The sequence below is a fragment of the Oncorhynchus nerka genome, linkage group LG6 (assembly GCF_034236695.1).
Source record: "Oncorhynchus nerka isolate Pitt River linkage group LG6, Oner_Uvic_2.0, whole genome shotgun sequence".
Lineage (NCBI taxonomy): Eukaryota > Metazoa > Chordata > Actinopteri > Salmoniformes > Salmonidae > Oncorhynchus > Oncorhynchus nerka.
Window position 1 is genome coordinate 31,469,475 of NC_088401.1, and position 23,804 is coordinate 31,493,278.

Below are 23,804 nucleotides of genomic sequence, written 5' to 3' on the forward strand. Positions count from 1 at the left end.
TGTTACTCTCCTGGGCAATAGAACCAAGGCAGCAGTAGCTGAGCACAGATGGACTAAGTCGTTAGGCCACATCTCCCACAGCTCTTGGCTCGGCTGGCAGCCCCTGATGCAGTCGGTCTGTGGCAGCAGGACAGATGTCTCATATAAACACTCCCCACTATGTGATATTTACAGCAAGGACACAGAGGGCAGCGACTACTAGGACTAAATAAAGCAGGAAACATTTGAGATCGGTTTGACATGTACGATCGAGGGCGGGATTGACTTGAGCGCCTGGCATTGGTTTCTAGGGGGTATATGTAGGGTTTAGATCCCAGATCACTTTTTCCTTACATGCCCTTCTGTGTCCGTGTTTGACTACCAGGCCTGGCAAGACCAGGAGTGAGTTGGGCTATGGGTGAGTTGAATGTGTTGTTTTCAGCTTGTTGGTACTGTGCTGTCTGCCACAGAATACGTTTCTATTGGTCTATAAGGCGATTGCCTGCTTGCTCGTATTTTGTGAAGCTTGTCTGCCCATGAATGCAGGTTTTAGCTCGAGGTCTTACTTTCTTGCTGGTTCTCTGAAAGTGGTGTTTGCAGCATGCTTGCCAAAGCAGCATTTGTTATTTATTAGTTGGTCATTAAAATAATTGTCTGTTCATTGTGGTAATTTGCATGCATGGTTGCATTATGCTGGTATTGAACCTGGTTTTGACCCCAGCAGAGGGGGCCACCGACAAAGTGTGTGTGTGTGTCCTAACCGTTTCTGGAGATGTCGAGCTCCACCAGCTGCATGAAGTTGGCCACCTCAGGAGGGAGCCTCTGGATCTCATTGTCACTCAGGCCCAGCTTCCGCAGGTTCAGAAGTCTAAAGAAAGGCTGAAGAGACACAGGGAGTTACTGGGTTAGGACAACAAAAAGCTTGGACAAAAAGATAGTGTTCTGAAACACGTCAGCTTTTGTTAAATAAGAGCACCGACGCATTGAAAAATGCCATCAACGTTTCCTTTTTGGAAAAGGACCCGGGTCAGACGATGACCCCTTTCCATCGAAGCCTTCAAGTCGCTAACATATCTAAACTCCCACTGGGTTAAAGACACTCTCAAAAACTGCAGCAGGTATGCTAAACCCAAACGGTCAACTCAACATTTGTCAATGCGATCAAAGAGTTGGCAGGGGCACCTAAATGCAGAGGGTTGAGCTCAATCGACTGTATATCGTGCTGTTCACCAGAAGTTAGATTGTGGAACTTTTGATGCAGTGCACAATTTATCAGCATTTCTCCCAGCTCAATTCTCTCCACTCCATCAACCCCTCAAAACCACACTCTGTAGACTGTCAAACCGCAGGTTGCAAACACATGATCAGAAACATACCACGACACAAGTCCTTGTATTTTTACCAGAACGGGCCTAGCCTACAGCTTTCTTTGAACCGATTCCATCGGCATGTCCCTAAACCCCTCCTCGCGTCACTATGGCAAATGGCGGACAAATAACAGTGGCTTTGGATAGGAGAGCTCTGCTCAGGCCCGGGCTGCGTTGCCAAGTATTTTCACAAGAGGCTGGTTGTTGAAAGGGTAGGGGACGGCATTCAGAACATTCCTCCAGCAGGCAGGCAGCACCGGGTGGCTGGGCGGGCAGGCGGTGTGTCCTCTGCTACACGGCCTGGCAGGCAGACATAGGGAACAGGTCCCAAACTATGCAGCCATTAAATACTCAATCATCCCCGTGAGTCTGCAGCCACAGAGGGCCAGTGTCTGCCAGGGCAATGAGGGCATCATAGCAATCAAACAATGTGAAGGAACTCAGACATCCATGATTCTGAATCAGAATGCCATTCCAAGTCATCAGGAGACATGGAGCCTGAACCAAAAATCGACTTTGATACACTCAACTTAATGTGACATATTGGATTTCCTTGAGTGAAAGGCATCGGTTTGTGTGTTTGACATGATTAACGTGAAAATCTTGGAAATTGCTAACTGGTTCCCACCAATCAAGGTGTTTCACAATTCCACTGCAAAACTCCTGTTTCTAGGGGAAGTTGCATAAATGTTCTTAGGCATATCGATTGAGTGAATCGAGGGCTCCCTTTGTGCTTCGTGTTGAAGAGTTTCTGGCTGACAGGCAACAATGGAGTAGACACACAATATCTGCATCTCAAATGGCATGCTATTCCCTACATATTGGACTACTTCATAGGGCTCTGGTCGAAAGTAGTCCACTATGTAGGGAATAGGGTGCCATTTGGGATGCAAACAATATGACATGCTAGAAAACAGCTCTACAATTAAACTGCCAGAGGGAAGAATACTTCTTGTTCTCTTAGTTAGAATATATGGTTAGAGCATTGGACTAGTAACCGAAAGGTTGTAAGTTCAAATCCCCGAGCTGACAAGGTACAAAATCTGTCGTTCTGCCCCTGAACAGGCAGTTAACCCACTGTTCCTAGGCCGTCATTGAAAATAAGAATTTGTTCTTAACTGCCTAGTAAAATAAAGGTAAAATAAAAATATTGTATTTGGTTGATACCGGGTGGTGAGCTGCACTCTCTCACCAAGGAGTGTGTGCACGTGATGGAGTGTGTGTGCCGCGCACGATAGAGTGAGTAAGAGTGAGTGTGTGCATGCGTGTGTGCATGCGTGTGGCAGGGCCAGGTCTGGCAGCTGGCAGGGAGAGCAGTTGTGGGCGGCGTACAGTGGCTCTGGCAGGTGAAAGGCATCAGGTGACCGGAAGAGGAAATAAGAGCTGGGGGACCATGTGAACTGCAGCTCGGGCCCAGATGGAAGACAGGCCCAGAGAGAGCAGTCACCCGCCCCTAGCATAACAGTTTACTCTAGAGCCATGGGAGAGTACGCCCCCCTTCGTATTCTGCCAACCAACAGACAGACATTCAACAGGAGTCAACTAAGTTCATGGACACAGAGACAGACACATTTGTTCATCGGTTCCCATATCAACCACATAAGTCAGGACAACAGGAGACACCAAAACAGTTGAGGGGAAAGACTCCTCCATGCGAGACCATACCAATGTAGATTAAAGCTTCTTGATACGTTCCATACCTCCCTCGGAGTCTACGGTCCAAATGGACCCTATTCCTATGGCCCTTGGTCAAAAGTAGTGCACTACAAAAAGGAACTAAGGTGCTATTTGGGACACAGAAAGTCTCTCCATAACCCAGTCGGTGAGGGGCAGACTGGCCTGCCGTAATGCAATCAGTTCCGAGAACGGACGATTATGCCCCACTGACAAAGACGGCCATTCAGCCCGCTGCAGAGTGGCCAGCCAACACAGCCGCATCACGGGCATACAGTCTCCTCTCTGGTGCTTCTACATAAAACGCCCATTCCCAAGTCAAGTCGGAGAATAAAAAAATCTATTTTTTTCTCCAAAACAACAACTTGAGGGAGTGTACATACGCAGCTATTCTGTGTTGAGCGGTTAACTAATAAATAGGTACTGCTAGAGTTATTAATGTAACTTCAGTGGTTGTACAAACGTTGGGCTATATGTTTAGATTTTTAATACAAGGCTGCGTGATGAGACTAATGATGATTTGAAAAAAAGTTGCTTGAAAAGGCATGAGCTCTGCTTAGTTTTTTTGCGCAGCCTGTAAAGAGTTCATCAGTCTCTCATTCACAATTTGACAAGCACTTGATAATGCCTCGAATTTCTCGCCGGCATTCTCTTTGTGGCGGTAATGCACCCTAAAAAAAATCCATGCCTTTTGTGGCCTGGAGTGCTGCATTGTGCCCTTCACCCTGGGTGTGCTGCGCAATTCGAAGTGTCTCGCATGGCTCAGTCACATGATTGGAAACTTTCTCACAGGCTACAAGTAAAGACAGACATCAGTATATTGATATAGGCTAGTGCTTTTGCTGTTTGTTAGGCCTAATCATCTTTTTGGCTGACAAAATGTGGACTGTTCTGCCAAGATCTTCAATATGCACCTCAGGAACTGGATAAGGACGCGCGCAGTTGCGTTCCCGATGTCTGCCTTAACTTGTAGGCTCCTTGTAAAGCGGATTAAAATGTGCTCATTTGTAGAAGTTATTTGGCCACTTTAGTTGTGATACAAACCTTATTAAAACATATAGGCCTACAGGCTAGGCTACATGAGGTGTGATACAAACCTTATTAAAACATATAGGCCTACGGGCTAGGCTACATGAGGTGTGATACAAACCTTATTAAAACATATAGGCCTACAGGCTAGGCTACATGAGGTGTGCGACTATGATTCGAACAAGTTCCAAAAAAAAGGCATCGTTTCTTATGCTGGCCATCATTCACAAGTGATAAAATACATGTCATCTATGCACTTCAATAGCGAATGGAGGACGCTTTTCCCCGTGGTTTATTGTCATGTCAGCCAGGTAGGCTATACGCCTGTGGTAAATATAAGCAATGTGCTTAATATTAATAAAGTTCAGAAATAAATGAAATATAAATAGGCCTAGCCTATAGAAAGCTGATGGGATCCTCTTTTTAGTAAAGGCCATCACTCGGTTTTCTCACGCAATTGCATAGCCTATAGAAATGTTGCGCAACATGAGCTCAAGGGCTCTCATGAAGTGTTTGATTAGATTTTCAATCACATTTGCATTGATGTCAGAGTGATTAGAGGGACAATAAAAGGCAGTTAGCAAGTTTGGTAGGATACTAATGACCATCAGCAGTATCAGAGCAGCCTAATTAGCGTGAACAAACAGTCATGTGGAATTTGAGTACCTTCATAACTAGTGACCGCCGGTGTGGCGGTAATACGGTCCCCACAACAGCCCTAGGTAGGCCTAGATTAGTCTCAACGTTAGTCCAATGAAAAAGCTCTCAAACATTGGATGAATGATGAGACTGATGTTGAAATGCCACTGACTGTACCATGCCAACCATGTTACTAGATTACTGCAGGTTGTAGCCTGACTTCAACAAATTGTGGAGTCAGTCAGTGAGACCTGGCCACCCATGAGGCCGATGACAGAGAATTGCTTGGATGATGTATACGAGAGCACCCCACAGGAGCAGTGTGTGTGTGTGTGTGTGAGTAGTGACAGGTAGCACTGGGCTCTGGGAGGGTCCCATCTGCAACTCCCCAAAAACACAGCTGCAGCCTGTCTTGGCTTATCTACACCCCTCTCAGTGTTAAGGTGTGAGAGTGAGAGAGAGTCTCCTTTCTCTCAGATGGTGTTATTCCTTGAAGGCAGCCATAAAACAGCAGATTTCATTTGAACTTGTGGAGCGGAGTGTACTTCGCCAGGGCTTTCCTACTGTAGATTGACATAGCTTTCCGAGATGCGTGAGCAATTATTCACCTGCCAGTATACACACAGCTTGTACGGTTTACAGAGGCTTATTAAGGGCGTTGAGGTTAGATAGTCGCTACTGTAGGTGAGGAAGGAGAACGGTTCATGTGCATATTTGCGTGTACGAGCGTCGGTTCATGGTTGGTTTTAGTGGTGTTTGTGTGTGCTGGAATAGAGCAGTAAATCCACGGGGAGAAATGAGCGCGTGTGTGTTTGTGTGTGTCCTGAGACCGCAAGGCCCATAACCTACAGTGCAGCGGACGTGCGTGTACACACACACACACATATATAAGCACAAGTTAGCGGTGAGGTTACTTGGGAGCCCATAAGAAGAAAGCCCCCACAAGAAGAAAGCCCCCACATGGAATGTATTCATTAGTGCTCACCGTAGAAATGTTTTGAAACAGGAGTTTCTTATTGGACAAATTCAGGTAGACCCTCCCCGTTGTGGTCCGTTTGCTTCCTAGTGAATACACCCCAGACACAAGGGGTATACCCCAGACTTTGCCTTACACAGCCCCGACCGAAAGTGAACCACAACTAACAGAGGGAAGAGAGGGGGACAGGGACATACAGTAAGAGGGGTATGTGTGTTGAGTAAAGGTGCGTTGCTGAGCTGAAGCTCCATGGGACAGACAGAGGCTTCAGTGTTCTAGTCAAGTGACTCCATTTAGCCTCAAGCTGCTCTCCAATCATACTATCACACACACACAATGTGCAAAAGGCTAATGAAAAACACAGACAGGTCTGCTGTTCTGTAGTATCCTGTTGTTGCCCTAAAGTTATGAATCTGGAGAAACCCTATGTCACTGTTGAGCCCAGACAAGCAATCAACATAATTTTGAGTGGAAAAACCAGAGAGATTGATAGGTTAATCTCTTTGGCAGAAACACTGACCAAATCAGTGGGGCACAGTTCAAGCAGAGTTTCTTCAACATGGGCTGAGATTGCCTTTCTGGCCTGAATTAACTAAGCACTCAACCATCTGATCAATGGGACTACTGTACACACATTTCCAAGCTGGCTATGGGGAGGAAGGAGGAAGTGGAATTACATAGCATTGATATTATCCCTCTCAATCCCTCCCCCCCTCTTAATTTTCCCCTCCGTTTCTCATCCTCTTCTTTTTTCATCAGGGAGTGGTACGGGTAGGCCTCAACACATCTGCCACGCTGATCCTCTATACCGGGGCCCCTCAGAGGTGCGTGCTTAGTCCCTCCTGTACTTCCTGTTCACCCATGACTGTATGGCCAAGTACGACTCCAACACCATCATTAAGTTTGCCGACGACAACGGTGGTAGGCCTGATCACAGACAAAGACGAGACAGCTTACAGGGAGGAGGTCAGAGAACGGGCAGTGTGGTGCCTGGACAACAACCTCTCCCTCAACGTGATCAAGACAAAGGAACTGATCATGGTCTACAGGAAAAGGAGGACCGAACAGGCGCCAATTAATGTCGACGGTGCTGAAGTGGAGCAGGTCGAGAGTTTCAAGTGCCTTGGTTTCCACATCACTAAACTATCATGATCCAAACACAGACAGCGGTGAAGAGGGCACGACAACACATTTTCCCCCTCAGGAGACTGAAAAGATTTGGCATGGGTCATCAGATTCTCAAAAAGTTCTACAGCTGCACCATCGAGAGCATCCTGACTGGTTGCATCACTGCCTGGTATGGCAACTGCTCGGCATCTGACCGTAAGGCACTACAGAGGGTGGTGTATACAGCCCAGTACATCACTGGGACCAAGATACCTAACATCCAGGACCTATATACTAGGCGGTGTCAGAGGAAGTCCCAAAACAATTGTCCTAGACTCTAGTCACCCAAGTCATAGACTGTTCTCTCTGCTACCGCACGGTACCGGAGCACCAAGACCAGGACCAAAAGGCTCCTTAACAACTTCTACCCCCAAGCCATAAGACTGCTGAACAATTAATCAAATTGCCAACCAGAATATCTACATTGATCACCCCCTTTGCTTTCACAATGCTGCTGCACACTGTTTATCATCTATGCATAGTCACGTTACAAATGACCGACTAACCTGTACCCCCACACATTGCCCCGGCTGTGGTATCCCCTGTATACAGCCTCGTTATTATGTCATTTTCTTGTGTTACTATGATATTTTTTGAAATATTTTTTAAAAACTTTAGTTAATTTAGTAAATATGTTAACTATTTCTTGAACTGTAAGTAAGCGTTTCACAGTAAAAACCTGTTGTATTCGGCGCATGTGACAAATACAATTTGATATGAGTGGAAGCAACACTGGGCGGTGTGGTCTATTGTAGCGTTTCTCCTCCGTCTCCTAGTTAATCCAGTGCCAAACACTACTCCACCACTCTTACTAATCACATCCTAGCTCTACACACACAGCTGGGGGTGAGGGGCTGAAAAGGGGGGAAGGGGACTGGAGGGAGAGAGAGAGTCATGGGGAACAAATGCTTTTGTGATGGCCTCCTCTTTCAGGACCCCGGCTGGAGAGAAGAGCAGCTCTGGAAGGATTTGGTTGAGGGAGTAACTTGGCCAGTCACTTGAATAGGAGGCCTCATGTCATGACAACACTCATATTATTCTATACATAGCACCAGTACAGTCTGTTGCGGTATAAACACTACTGTACTGCTGGTTTGCTTCCAGTACTACTAGAATGGTGATAACTGGGGAAAGAGACGGAGTAGAGAAACAAACCGGTTGAGGTTCCTTCTGATACTGGCATGTGAAAGCATGTGTGCATCCCAAATGGCATATCCAAATCCCTACATAGTGAACTACGTTTGAAAAGTGTTGCACTACAAAGGGAAAAGGATACCATTTGGGACGCAGATCCTGTCCAATCTCTCAATCATGCGTTTGACTTCAATTAAGTCGATTAATGTAATCCATAATATAGGGTGTCCAGTAGGGGTGTAAAGGTTCACCAAACCTACGGTTCGATACGTGTTGTGGTTTTGGGGTCCCACTTGAGGGAAAAAGAAATGTCAACAGTTTTTGGCAAAAGATGCAAAAAACTTTTAAAAAGCACCCTATCAGTGGCCTAAGTCCAGCTTCTGTGACAGCATTCACAACGTTCTTGGCGTTGTCTATTGTGACAGGGATGGTTGTGTTGTAGAGGTCTTCACAGGTCAAAATATTTGTGAGGGAAGCAGCAGAAAAGTTCATTTGTAAGCTACTTTATTAACCAGAGCTGATAAAGCGGGAGACGCTCTAGCAGGCGTAGGAGGGGCCACGCGTTGTGTACTGTGAGCGAGTCACACAGGGAGCAGGGAGAGAGACAGCAACCAACCATACCAAGCCAACTCGCGCTAGTATACTAACTTCTAGTTCGTCCTAGCTAGGTTATTTAATGTGATTATATAGTACCAGTCTTGACTGCATCAAACCGAGAGAAGCTAGTTAGCTAGCTAAGCTAAGGTAACTAGGCTAATTGAGGCGGCGGCATGCACTTTCTTATCCTACAGTTACACCACCTCCATTCAGATTATTAAGTGGCTGTTGGCTCTTGGTCGTTGTAACATATCCTTTTCATTGAACTTTTAATTCCAATATTTGAATTCCATCTCCCATTAATTAGATAATCTTGCTTTGCCACACACGTAGGCTCTATGACTCTAGTGCCGCGTTGATGACATGTGACTGGCCGACAACAACAAGCTACACGTGCCACTCTTCATAGGCTACTCTCGTTGAGCAGTGGCGACGTTATCATTTACGTTTTTATCCACAACCCTACTGTCCTAGAGCCTAATCCACTGTGAACCCAAATTGTTGCCAAACTGGAGATTTAAATGGAGGATCCTCCAATTCTGGTTTATCAACCCCACCACTCGTCGTCGTACAGAACTAGTTCCAGGCTGCACCTCACAAAAGGACAGTTTGAAATGCCCCAGTTATGATTAGAATTTTGTTTACAACGTGCACCTAGGCGCTAGTAGTTTTAACGGAATAGCCTACAATGTTTTTCAGCTCAGATTTACATGAGGCAATGGCATACAACTCAGGATAGGCTATATAGGCCTAGTGTTTTTACTTTTTTTACCCCGTTCGTGTACAGTTAACACCCCTAATGTCTACTAAACTCTGCCCAGAGTGGGTGAACACACACACTTGTGAGGAAATTGAACTTCCTTTGGTTATAAAATGACATTTTACCAAGACAAATATGATTCTTCATGTTCTGAATCGTTCAGTGGCTTCTTCCTCCAACACATTCATTAGCATTATATCCAAAAAGTAGGATTTTGTAACCTAATACATCCGATAATAAGCACCAAACTCTTGACGGAGCGGTGCTGCTTTCTCACAGCGACTTGAGGATTTCACGTCGGTGGTCATCTGCAACGTGGTTTCCTCGGGTCGTAAAAAGCTAAATTAACACGAGCTGAATTAAATGTAAAAATATTACGTCTCAAAATCAGACTCAAGAAGAAAGAGGAGTTCAACGGTGAGCCTGTCAGTTAGCCTTAATTCTTGCACAGCATCCAACCTAGCTGACATTGCTATTGTCCTCATTTTTGACCACTTTTTCCTTTGGCCTCCATTGGACTGTCACCCTAATTTTGGCCATCCTACACGGGTGAAGACTTTTGAACAGATTATGATAGAGATAGGAGGTTGAGACCAGCTACACAATTGACTTTTTACCCATTGGTCAAAAGAAGCATTTTGATTGGACACCCTATATCAGGGATGGGCCTATATAGGCCTCCCTTTTTTAGGCCCACGGACCAATTTCACAACTTATTTTTGGAACTCAGTTGGGGCCTCAACTTATAGTTGAGTTAGAATAATAGAATACACAAGGTACAATTTCAAAATTTGGTTGTGCAGTTACTCAATTAGCCCATGTCAGCTACATTTTTTTAGATTGGTAAGTTAGTAAAGCATGGTTGAATTACCAACCGGGGTGGGGCCCATAGATCATCAGTTAATATATTAAACTGCAAACATTTGCCTCCACCCTATGGCAAAATGTGTAGAATTGCATTAAATTAACTTTAAAACCTATTTCGCTCTCATCAGGGAGGCCGCTAAGATGTATGTGGGTACGCAGACCAACAAGCCACTGCAGGCCCTCATGAGTTCAGTTTTTTTTGTGGCCCCCACCCCCATCTCCCTGCCGTGTATAATAAAATAGTTATTTCCAAGCCCTGCCTGTAGCCTGCCGGTGGAGTACCGGTGAGTTAAATAGTTCCACTGTTGTGCTGTTACAACAGGGTCGTCGTGTGCCCCTCCCCTCTCGCACCACAGGGACTGAAAACCAAAAGCCCCAGCTCAACACATGAATGAAGCCCCTACCCATCCCACCACCCCTCCACCTCGCTCTCCTTTCCCTCCATTTTACTTGGCATGGGAACAAAGAGTGAGCGGCCGAGCGGCCAGCCCCATACAAAGCTGTCCGTCACAGGTCGGCCGACTCGTTTCCCCTCCCACTGGCTAAGATGGGGGTTTCCGCCATTATTCAGAGAGGGGGGAAAGAATGGTCTGGAAATGGAGGGTTGGGGGGGGACTTGAAAGACAGCAATGAAGACAAAAAACAGGAATGACTCAAAAGGAGAGGGATAGACAGGAGAAGGAAGGGGGGGCAGTGGGAGAGAGCAGAGAGGGAGAAAGAGAAATGGTGGATTATTAATGAGGAAGAGAAGATAAACAATGGCGTTCCCACAGGAGAGTCATTTTACAAGTTTCAAGTTTTTAATGTCACATGCACGTTGAGATGCCTTTCTCGTGAGTTTTCAACACTAACCCTGACTGACCACAACACATCCCGAGATGCTTTATGGACGCGTGCCCCAGTGACACGTCTGTGCTCCGTGGAGGTGCTTACCCCTCTTAGTCTGTGCTTAACGGTTCAGCCCGGGGCGAAAGCCCTCGCCTGTTGACAGTGTTGAGTGGTTCAGTCTGGCATGCTAGTGACCTCACCTCTATTAACCTAACCGTTCCACTTCCTCAAACCCCAATCTCCCCACACACCCCGTGTGTCACTAAAGAGTGCAGGTGGAAACATCTCTATATCTCACACACAATCTACTGTGCACATGGGTCCATAAACAAACTGGTTCTATGCATTTACTTTAAAAAGAACATATATAATCCCATTAGCCATGTCACACATCATGCCCCTCTACTCGGCACACAAGTGTGTGTACAGTTTGTGTTGGTGTGTACGGTCACTGTGTGTGGCTTCCAGTACAGCATATGTAAGTAGTCAGTGGTCCACATACACACACAACTCCTAACTCCTCCTAAACACTTCCAGTTCACCTGCAGTGGTTAGCTAGCTGGGCCACACAGAGCTGCCTGCTTGGGTGTGGTTAGGGTGGCCCGACAGGCTGTGACTGCCCTCCGGCTAGCACCTGTCCCGTAAGTCACCTTGCTAAGTCACCCAGTCACAAATCAACACAACCCAGAGAAGAGTACAGCAGTCAGCAGCACTTTGTGAGTGCAGGGGACAGACACACTACAGATAGCAGAGAAAAGGGGAACACCCCTGTTTCAATCCGTGCCGGTAAACTTGAGATTGTTCTGTATAGATGTTCTGTTTAGATGCATGGTTTAAGACCGAACATGACAGGTCAGCTAAACTGAAGCATATTTCAGCCCAAACTACAGTGGATATCTAGGCTGAGGGTGGGCAGTGTTAAGGTCATTGGACTGGCCTGGGCAAAGCTGACAGAGCAAACCTGACTGTAATGCTCACTGTGCTGTGCTATTCTAGGGAGCCATCACACTGGATAGGTGCTGAGCCCTATTCATTAACGCACACCGTAGCAAAAAGTTTAGCAACCTAAACGAAAAACAAGCGTTTCTTATTGGACACGTTCAGGTTGTCCACTTCGGTTTTTGTTCGTCTGTTCCTAGTGAAAAGGACCCTGGTCTCTGCCCTCTCCTGATACAGCATAAAAAGACTACATGAACTAGCCTTTGTGGCATCCCCAAATGGCAATAGCTCCTTTTTAAGAGCACTACATTTGACTATGGCATCACGCGCCATTTGGGACACGGTATATTAGTGATTGATTAGGACACAATGATCTAAAGCAATGAGATGGGCCTTGATTTTTGGTCGGGGGTCGTCACCGCTGGTCAGATGGTGTTGTTTTCAAAAGGGGCTCTATGATGAGCCTATTGTGTTACTCGCTCGCTGAGCCGGAGATGCTATGGTGATCAGCTCAGAGCTCGGACCAGCCAATCCCGGCTGCTGTAGCCTAACGTGTTTCCCAAGCGGCACACTATTCAGTGCACTATTTTGGAGCAGGGTCCACAGGGCTCTGGTCAAAAGTAGTGCACTATATAGGGAATAGCGTACCATATGGGACGCCTCCTAGGTTTCCCCTGCTAGGCCTCATGCAGGCCACAGGCCCTCAGAATGGAACTGCATGTTTTGTCCCTCTCCGTATGCATGTGAGTTGATCTTTAATAAAACAACCAGGCTTTGCAGGGCAGTGTCCTCCTGTACTGCTGCCAACAGACCCCAGCTGACAGAACCCCATGTCTCACTGTGTTCCCCTCTCTACCCAGAGGATCAGGTTACACACACACACAAAATGCTATTTATACAAAAGACCGATAAGCGCAGGCACTCACACAGCCACATTCCACTGACAATAGTTTATATACTACCGCAGACACACACACACTAATATGCTTTGTACATAAATAAATACATATCCTCTGTAAGCACACACACTTAACAGGCTCCCAACACACACTCTGGAGATTGCCGCACTAACGTGCCGTCCATCTTCCCCCTTTAGTGATGAGTCAGGAGTGGAGGAGCGCAGGGCAGGCCTATGCGGTGGGGCTGCCTCCAGGTCCCGTTTGTCTGACACGCACGGATGTTAGGAGTGGCTGTGCGAGGAAACAAGACGCTCTGGTCTCGGGCTCCTCAGGAAGAGCGCACTGCTATTCAGGAACCAGGTTCAGACTGGAGGAACAACACTCAGGCTGCGTCTTTAATGGCACCCCATTTCCTACTAGTGCACTACTTTTGAACAGGGCCCAATAACGCTCTGATCAAAAGTTGTGCACTATATAGGGAATAGGACGCAGCATAAAGAATACAGCACAGAGAGGAAATGCTTCACATTACCCTCAGAGTACAGTAATAGTATACTGCCTGGTCTAGAGACTCAAAGAAGAGTATATGACAGTTTTGTGAACCAAACCTAAATCAGGTTAGCCGCGCATCATAAAGCCTAAGAGCAACTCTTCCCCCCTTTGCTAGCAGCTAGTCTGTGAATATTACTGAATAATGTAAACCAAATGTCTAAAACTCCCCTTTTCATATGCAATCTTGTTTCAAATGTCTGTGTAGGTCAACCCAGGATGTCTAAGGCAGTTAAGGAACCAATTGCTACAATAATTCACGTAGCCTGCCCTATAGTGGTTTTAGCAGCTAGTAACTACCAGCTACTAAGTAAACGACAAGTATGGTTAAAAATGCTTATGGTGGGGAGAGTAGACGGACTCCTTACAGAAAGACCGTCAATCAACCAGGCTGAGCGGGAACGGGTGGAGAAAACATGGGGTGCTGCATCCCAGTCACAGAACCCCGCCCCTCCACGGCCAAACCCAGTGAGTCGCTCCATTACGCCACATCGCTGAGGCCTGAGTGTACTCACTCTGCCTTTATTACCTTTGAGTCCCAGTTGGCACCCTATCACCTCTGCCCCCTCAAACTCAACTCTGGACCACGCAGGCAGTTCCACTGTGTTTTTTCATTATTCCCCTCTAATCAGGGACTGATTTAAACTCAGGGGCACCAGGTGGGTGCAATTAAATATCAGCTAGAACAGAAAACCAGTAGGCTCCAGACCTTGTAGGGTAAGAGCGGAATAACCCTGCACTATATAGTGCACTTCTGTTAAATATCGCAATATTATTTTGGACTACGGGTAGGGGTTTGAAGTAATTTCACTATTGAAATACTTCCATGAATTTTTGTCGGATATCCAGATATTCAAAATACAAAGTATTTTTTTGAAACGGAGAACTGCTGCACAAGGGAGAGGTTGGCGTTCTATTGCTGCAGCTGTGGAGGTGCTGGTGGGACGGGAGCGAGCAAACAGATGGAGCAGGCGGTATGTGGCAAGAAACAAATTTATTTCCATAGGGCCGTGGAGTGAGACATGGATGCAGCTTAAGCCCCACCCTCTCCAACATGCATACATCTCAACATACTGGTGAGGGCAAGAGAACAGTCCGCAGCACCCGGCCTCACCCTACTAGAATCTCAAGTCAAATGCCTAATGTTTGCTGATGATCTGGTGCTTCTGTCACCAACCAAGAAGGGCCTACAGCAGCACCTAGACCTTCTGCAGATTCAGCCAGACCTGGACCCTGACAGTAAATCTCAGTAAGACAAAAATAATGGTGTTCCAAAAACAGTCCAGTCGCCAGAAACCACAAATACAAATTCCATCTAGACACCACTGCCCTAGAGCACACACAAAAAACTATACATACCCCGGCCAAAACATCAGCGCCACAGGTAACTTCAAAGCTGTGAAAGCTGTAAAATTCGACATACTAATTAGGATCTGGCTAAAAAATATTTGAATCAGTTACAGAACCCATTGCCCTTTATGGTTGTGAGGTCTGTGGTCTGCTCACCAACCAAGAATACACAAAATGGGACAAACACCAAATTGAGACTCTGCATGTAGAATTCTGCAAAAATATCCTCAGTGTACAACACAAAACACCAAATAATGCATGCAGAGCAGAATTGGGCAGATAACCGCTAATTATCAAAATCCAGAAAAAGCTGTTAAATTCAACAACCTATAAGGAAGCAATTCTCAAACCTTCCATAATAAAACCATCACCTAGAGAGATGAACCTGGAGAAGAGTCCCTTAAGCAAGCTGGTCCTGGGGCTCTGTTCACAAACGCAAACAGAGCCCCAAGACGGCAACACAATTAGACTCAACCAAATCATGAGAAAACAAAAGGATAATTACTTGACACATTGATAAGAATGTACAAAAACAATGGCAATTCCCTGCCCCACTTTTGACCAGAGCTCTATGGACCCTAGTCAGCAGTAGTGCACTAAAAGGGGGGGAATAATTTTTTATATTTAAAAAAAATTGGGTGCCATGTAGGCCCTTATCACACACTGACATCACAGCAACCACACGTCTCCTTCCACAAACACACACAACTTCTAACTACATCTAAAACCAGTCAACCTCTCAGTACACTACAGCAGTGGCTGGAGGTTTCCTCAAGTCTTATCTCACAGCGTTTAGACAGATAAAATACCACAAGGTCTTTAAAAATAAAAACAACTCCCAATTTGCTAAATGGGAGGCACAAGCATATCACAGAACAGGAGAGAGTGAACTTGCAGTGTACGTAGAATTGCTAACCATGAGAAGTTCACATTAAGGTAGGTATTTGACGCTGTAAATGCATGCAGATTATTACCCCGGTATAGAACAAACATGTTTAGTATCCTGTCCCATTCCAGCCTCTTGCTCAGCACTATATGCGGTAGAGAAAGAGGGAGACCTTCCGCTGTGATGGAAACTGAGCAGCGTGCCTGACATGTCGGCCCCAGTTTATATATCCTCTGGGCCCCTTTGACCCGTCATGTGATCAAGACTAAAGCCGACGAAGTCGTCACAAAGCCTGGGAGGCCTGCCTGTGATGTCATAGTCATGGAGAAGAAAGTAAAAGGACAGAGTCAGGACTAGCCTGTAGTAGAGGTCGACCGATTATGATTTTTCAACGCTGATACCGATTATTGGAGGACCAAAAAAAGCCGATACATATTAAAATCGGCCGATTTTTCGATTTGTAAATAATGACAATTACATCAATACTGAATGAACACCTATTTTAACCTGTTGCTCCTACCCTCTACTTTTTTGAACATTTTGTTAAAAATCGCGCAACATTTCAGCGCCCTGCTACTCATGCCAGGAATATAGTACGTTCATATGGTTAGAATGTGTGGATAGGAAACCCTCGGACGTTTTTAAAACTGGTTAAATCACGACTGTGGCTATTACATAACGTGCGTTACATCGGAAAGCGCAGGAAAACCTGATCACAGAAAATGGAAATAAATATCCTTGCGCCACTTCCAGCAATTGTTAACAGTGAGCCGAATTAGATAAGACCGAGCATTCAACTCCCACAGCATCCCCATGTTGTCTAGAGTCTTGTGAATTGAATCATCTTTGATTCTTGGTTGAACCGAAAGAGGGGCACGACTTACCTCCGGTCTCCGCCCAGATCATTCCGGAAGAGCTCTCTCCTGAAATTTTTTCCAAGACGACAGCTAATGATATTTACATCGCCTACGGATGATTTTTATCGCTTATTAACGTTTACTAATACCTAAAGTAGCATTACAAACGTATTTCGAAGTGTTTTGTGAAAGTTTATCGTCTACTTTTTGAATTTTAAAAAATGACGTTACGTGAAATCGCTGTTTTTTTCGTTTATCACAGTCTACATATAACGATATCTTGGCTTTATATGGCCCGATTTAATCGAAATAAAGACCCAATAGTGTTTATGGGACATCTAGGAGTGCCAACAAAGAAGATGGTGAAAGGTAATGACTGTTTTCTATTTTATTGTGCGGCTTGTGTAACGCCGAAATGCTAATTATTTTGTTTACGTCCCCTGCTGTGCTTTTCTGTTGTAGTGTATTGGTGCATGCTATCAGATAATAGCTTCTCATGCTGTCGCCGAAAAGCATTTTAAAAATCTGACTTGTTGCCTGGATTCACAACGAGTGTAGCTTTAATTTGATACCCTGCATGTGTATTTTAATGAACTTTTGAGTTTTAACTAATACTATTAGCATTTAGCGTAGCGCATTTGCATTTCCAGAGCTCTAGTTGGGACGCAAGCGTCCCAAGTAGAGGCAAGAGGTTAACTTAATATAATACATCAATAAAATCAATTTAGCCTCACTTAAATAATGAAACATTTTGATTTAAATAACGCAGAAACAAAGTGTTGGAGAAGAAAGTAAAAGTGCAATATGTGCCATGTAAGAAAGCTAACGTTTAAGTTCCTTGCTCAGAACATGAGAACATATGAAAGCTGGTGGTTCCTTTTAACATGAGTCTCCAATATTCCCAGGTAAGAAGTTTTAGGTTGTAGTTACAGGAATTATAGGACTATTTCTCTCTATACGATTTGTATTTCATATACCTTTGACTATTGGATGTTCTTATAGGCACTTTAGTATTGCCAGTGTAACAGTATAGCTTCAGTCACTCTCCTCGCGCCTACCTGGGCTCGAACCAGGAACACATCGACAACAGCCACCCTCGAAGCAGAGCAAGGGGAACAACCACTCCAAGTCTCAGAGCGAGTAACGCTTGAAACGCTATTAGTGCGCACCCCACTAACTAGCTAGCCATTTCACATCGGTTACACCATCCTAATCTCGGGAGTTGATAGGCTTGAAGTCGTAAATAGCGCAATGCTTGAAGCACAGCTTAGAGCTGCTGGCAAAACGCACGAAAGTGCTGTTTGAATGAATGCTTACGAGCCTGCTGCGGCCTACCACCACTCAGACTGCTCTAACAAATCATAGACTTAGTTATAACATAATAACACACAGAAATACGAGTCTTTGGTCATTAATATGGTAGAATCCAGAAAATATCTCGAAAACAAGACGTTTATTCTTTCAGTGAAATACGGAACCGTTCTGTATTTTATCTAACGGGTGACATCAATAAGTCTAAATATTCCTGTTACATTGTACAACCTTCAATGTCATAACTACGTAAAATTCAGACAAATTAGGCGGCCCACACTGTTGCATATACACTGACTCTGCGTGCAATGAACGCAAGAGAAGTGACCATTTCACCTGGTTAATATTACCTGCTAACCAAATCTGCTGGTTTAAAAATATATACTTCTGTGTATTGATTTTAAGAAAGGCATTGATGTTTATGGTTAGGTACACATTGGAGCAACAATACGCACCACATCGATTATAAGCAACGCAGGACACGCTAGATAAACTAGTAATATCATCAACCATGTTTAGTTAACTAGTGATTATGATTGATTGATTTTTATAATGCTAGCTAGCAACTTACCTTGGCTTACTGCATTCGCGTAACAGGCAGGCTCCTCGTGGAGTGCAATGTAATCAGGTGGTTAGAGCGTTGGACTAGTTAACTAAGATTGCAAGATTGAATCCCCCGAGCTGACAAGGTAAAAATCTGTCGTTCTGCCACCGAATGAGGCAGTTAACCCACCGTTCCTAGGCCGTCATTAAAAATAAGAATGTGTTAACTGACTTGCCTAGTTAAATAAAGATTAAATAAAGGTGTAAAAAAAATAATAATAATAGGCAAATCGGTGGCCTAAAATACCGATTTCCGATTGTTATGAAAACTTGGCCTATCCACAGTGGGTACATGAGAAGACCCATGAGGCCATAGGCCAACTGGTAAAATACATGAGAGGGTACTTCAAGGGTACTCCGGGCAGAGCCAGTTGGTGATACAGAACCCGAAAAAGTTTGGGAACCACTGAGCTAAGGTTTGGTATTGTTTACAGGCCTTACTCAGTCACACAGTTTAGATGTGTGATGAAGTTTAAACGCTGCAAAATAATTTGACAAATTCTAGATTTTAAAAATGAAGCCTTGACTAAAGCCTGACTCAGAAAACAAACGGTGGATTTGTACACCAAAACATCTCTGGCAGAGACAGTGCTCAGAGCTCTAAAGCACTTTTCAGATGGTTAAAAATAACCAAGTAATCCAGCCTGATACTCCTCCAGAGGTTGCATCACAAATGGCACCCTATTCCCTATTTAGTGCACCACTTTTAAACAGAGCCTATAGGACTCAGGAAGTGCACTATAAAAAGAGAAAGAGGTGCTATTTGGGACTCAGACTAAATCAGTGCTTTGGTTAGTAAAACCGTCCCAGTGCAGGAGGAGAAAGGAGACCATTCAAAGTAGGGAGGGAGGACTGGACTACAGCCTGATAGCCGTTTACGGATCAGCGTTTAACCCCTAGAGTTACGCCCCATCAAAATCCATCTGCTGGCACAGCCAGTAGAGGACTGGCCACACCTCATAGCCTGGTTCCTCTCTAGGTTCTGGCCTTTCTAGGGAGTTGTTCCTAGCCACCATGCTTCTACACCTGCATTGCTTGCTGTTTGGTGTTTTAGGCTGGATTTCTGTACAACACATTGAGATATCAGCTGATGTAAGAAGGGCTTTATAAATCAATTTGATATTGATCCGTTTAAGCTAGAGATGTTTTTTTCCCCCATAGGCTGCGTCTCAACGCACCACATCCACCAATGGCGGCCTTCCGCATCTGAGGTGGATTAAGTAGCCGCCCATGCAAAAGAGATGCATCTAGCTGAAAACAGATGGATTTTGATGGGGAATTTATGTCAATTCGATTTCCAAGGGGGTGCGGACATTGTCTGTAGCGTCCAAACAGTTTGGCCTACAAACTTAATATGACCACTTTATGGAAAGATCACCATCGTGTTTGTGAGTGCTCCGTTTCGCTCTACGACCCCCACAAGCATCTCGAGGCTCGTCTGAAGTCGGTACCGCCAATCTGTCAGTGTCCGAACAGTTTGAGCTATACACTAAAATGACCCCTCTGTGGAAAGGGGAGATTCTCACAAAACACGTACATGTCGCTTTTTTTTTTTTACTCAGAAGACCCGTATGAGGAGAGCCCAGTATCAGTTAAACATTTATGGAAGTAGTTTAGTGCCAAATAATTTGTTAAATATGGCAAAAAAAAATTTATTTCCTGATCTTTTATTATCGCTCTCAGATATAGGACAGACATTTTCAAGACACAATTTGACTTTTCCATGTATGAATCTGTTCAATCTATTCACTGATTTTCTAAGAGCGAATACCAATAGAATTGTACATCATAGCTAAATTATCCTCGGTATGACCATATTAAAACAATTCCGTATGTTAGCTTCATACAATGCCATATTTCATTATTTGTCCTGAAGAGGGTGCTCTTTATTTACATGGCTATCAGCCCGTCTTGACTCGGCGCTACAGCGAGACTGGACACTATCCCCAAAAGTAGCCACGCCAGTCAGTCTAGAGAAGAGTGAATTACTGTGAACTAACTGTTCCTGCTTTTACGGTGAGTGCTGAGTAGATCCCCATTTCGCCACCCCCATTTCCATGACAAGAGCCAACTAGCTAGCTGTGTGAGTACCTGACGCTGTTCACTGGGGGTTAGTGCTATCCGGGACCCTTGGGACATCCCTACACTAAACCCAAGCCGTACATTTAAAATGGTTAGGGTAAAGTTTCAAACTTCAAAAATGGGGTACAACAGTCCAAGGATCCCTGATAGCAAGAACCATTCACTGAGGCAACGCTTGGGGTGAGAGGCAGCGCTGTGCCAGCGGTGAATTTTGTGATCAATGTTTATCCTTTCAAGTTCCAACTACCATCGTTCAGTCGCGACACAGACCAACAATAGATGAAACATGGAAAAATACCAATACATTGAAACTGTGTCCTGTGTCGCTTTCAAATCAGTTTAATGCGGCAGCTCAGTCTTCAGAGGCAAAAATCTTATTTTCTGTTGCTCCTCAATTCTATGTGGTGCTTGGGGTTGTTACGGTGACCGTTTTACCACCACACCAGCAGTCAAAAGTCATGACCGCAGTCAAATTCCACGTGACCGTTTAAGTCACGGTAACGAGGCTTCTCCAAGCTCCGATGCTGCTGATGGTCATTAGTAGCCTACCAAACTTGCTAACTGCCTGGCACACAGCACTCCGTTATCCCTATAAATCACTCTGACAGCAATGCAAATTGAAAATCTGGCCTCCACAATCACCCGATTCCATATGTGTTATTTAATAGTTCTGATGACTTCACTATTATTCAAGAATGCAGAAAATAGTAAAAATAAAGAAAAACCCTGGAATGAGTAAGTGTCCAAACTTTTGACTGGTACTGTATATTATCTAGTATGTGTATAGACCAGATCAAATCAAGAAAAATCTGATGGGTGACAACATTAGCCCAGCACTTGTGATTGATGAGCTTGTGCTCAGCTTCTAAATCGTACATAGTACCTCACCTAGCCCATAGGCCTATATGTTTTGATAAGGTTGGTATCAGCACTAAAGTGGCCAAATAACTTCTAAAACATGAAGCACGTTAATCCGCTTTGCAACTGGTGTAGAGCCTAACTGGCAAACAGTGAGTTTCAAGTTTAGGAAAGATAATTTACCATAAAAATGCACCTTTTATAATAAAGCATTACAGTGCCGTTGGAAAGTATTCACACCCCTACACTTTCTCCACATTTTGTTATGGCATTATTTCTAAAAATTGATTTTTAAATGTTTTCCCTCAAACACACAATACCCCATAATGACAAAGTAAAAAGAGAGTTTAGAAATGTTTGCAAATGTATAATATTTGCAATGTTTGCAAATGTATAAAATAGCCCAAACATTTGTGGGAAGATAGATCCCAAATTCATACAACCAGTACGCCTCGGCCACACAAAAAAAAAACATTAAAAAGCAAAGAATCTGATGCAACAGATAAGAACGTTTACCTGTTGATAACTAGCATTTACTAAAATGATTAGCGTAGCAATGCGCACAAGGCAGTAAGCTACTCGCTAATGTGCATTTGGCTACCAGACAATGAAAGAAAGTTTTAAAAAACAATAGAACATGAGAGAAACGGGATACTGGATCCAATGGCATATGGAAGTCTTTATAATATAATTGCCTTCACGGATATGGTCGGATTTTGCCTCGGGCTACTTCGAAGCAAAGGTAAAACGGGCCTCATAATATTTCAGTTAAAACTTTCAGGTTTCAAAGAATTAAGTAGCTACACGTTTCACAAAAATGCATACTGCCTCCAGCTCATTGCAAGGTGTGTGACGCGCTGATAAAAGCCTGCCTTCTGTTGCCTATGTATTTGAATGGCGAATGGGAAGCTGGCTTCACTAACCTGTTGAGAAATACAAATAGAAGCTCTTTTCAAATCGTGATCCCAAAACGTATTTTTAACACACAATTGCATTTGGAATTGTTGCGTAATGATTGGGCTTATAAAAGCGCTGTCTGACAGGTTTTCCGCTAGAAGGCTCAACCTGTATGCGTTGTGCTTGTGATAAATAAGATACATTATGGAATATACACACGCACCAATTGAATTCCACTAAATTATGCAAATATACCCAAAGACCGATGAGCATGACCTGTCAAACGCATCCGTCAACGAATAGTCTAAAAAGCATTATCGCAATGGGATTTTCTTTTCTTTCTCCTGGACAATTGGCCAGTACCAATTTCATTTATCGGTTTTCCATATATTTTTTTTATTCAATAAGAGAAAAGCTGCGAAATGGAGAAATGAAAATAAAGAGAAGGGAGGGCCAGAACAGTAGTCTAATGTTTGGAGAAAATATCATGGGTTACCGACTAACTGAAACACACACACAAATTGATTGTGTGTGTATGATCACACACACGCAATGGATGGACTTCACCTGTGTAACATGAGTCCTAGGACAGAGATTTGCATTTTAGCCAAATTCAAAATGAGCAGCAGCAAGGTGGATGTCTTTTGACTTCCAATGCATATTCCTTTAATCTTTCTCTGTTTCAGGGATACAATCATCCACTACCAATGTATATTTGAGCACGGCATTGTCTTGGAAAGGGAAATGACACAGAGTGAGCACTCAAACCTGCATGGAGGAGAACTGCCACCTCAAGGATTTCCTGTAAAGTTGACCAAATCTGGTTGCCATAAATAGAAGAGGGTGTGGCAAAAACACCAACACTGGCTGTATATCCAAATACACATGACATGAGCAGTTGAGAAATATAATTTCCTTCTTTTAGCATCTTCAGAGAATTAATGTGCAATTAGGGACCGTCTGTAAAGGTGCCATCTTTATCAGCATCGCAAAAGATGGTATTTCAAACAAAATATACGTTCAAGCAAAACTGAAATCGTAACTTCTAATTCTCTTAAAGCTTCAATATGTAACTTTTTGGGTAACCCAACCAAATTCATATAGAAAAGTAGTTATAGATCTGTCACTCATTGAAAGTCTAAGAGGTAGTTCTGTTGTACGTGCTCTATTTCTATTAAGTTTCGATCTTGCGTCTTTTACTTTGTTGTATTTTCAGCTGTTTTTGAAGCTGGTGTGCAAGGTCTTTGGTTATTGAAAATATATTTCACAGCGAGATAGTACAATGATTCTGTACATTATGCAGTACATTGGTTGTTTTATCAAACTGAAATTAGCCTAACTATTTCAACGATCGCAGAGCGATTTCTGCATTTTGCACCTTTGCTGTAAAATTTTGCACAGGAAATATTGAAAATTCTGTTTAGTTATTGCATTTTTTCCCCGGTCCCTAAACATCTTTGCTGTGCGAGAGAAGGTGAGACCAAAGAAACTTTACGTATGTCAACTAGATTGAAGCATTCATTCTATCGATGTATGACATACGCTATTTTATTTTG

At 44.1% G+C, this 23,804-nt stretch overlaps 1 protein-coding gene across 17 annotated transcripts in view; it reads right to left on the reverse strand.

Annotated features, from left to right (window-relative positions):
- Nucleotides 1–23,804, reverse strand: part of scrib (scribble planar cell polarity protein) — a 99,432-nt gene that overhangs the window by 37,963 nt on the left and 37,665 nt on the right. For all 17 annotated transcript variants that reach the window (XM_065019497.1, XM_065019509.1, XM_065019496.1 and 14 more), the window contains exon 2: nucleotides 741–858. In XM_065019497.1, the coding sequence (XP_064875569.1) occupies nucleotides 741–858 (118 nt within the window). The remainder of the gene's footprint in view (nucleotides 1–740; nucleotides 859–23,804) is intronic.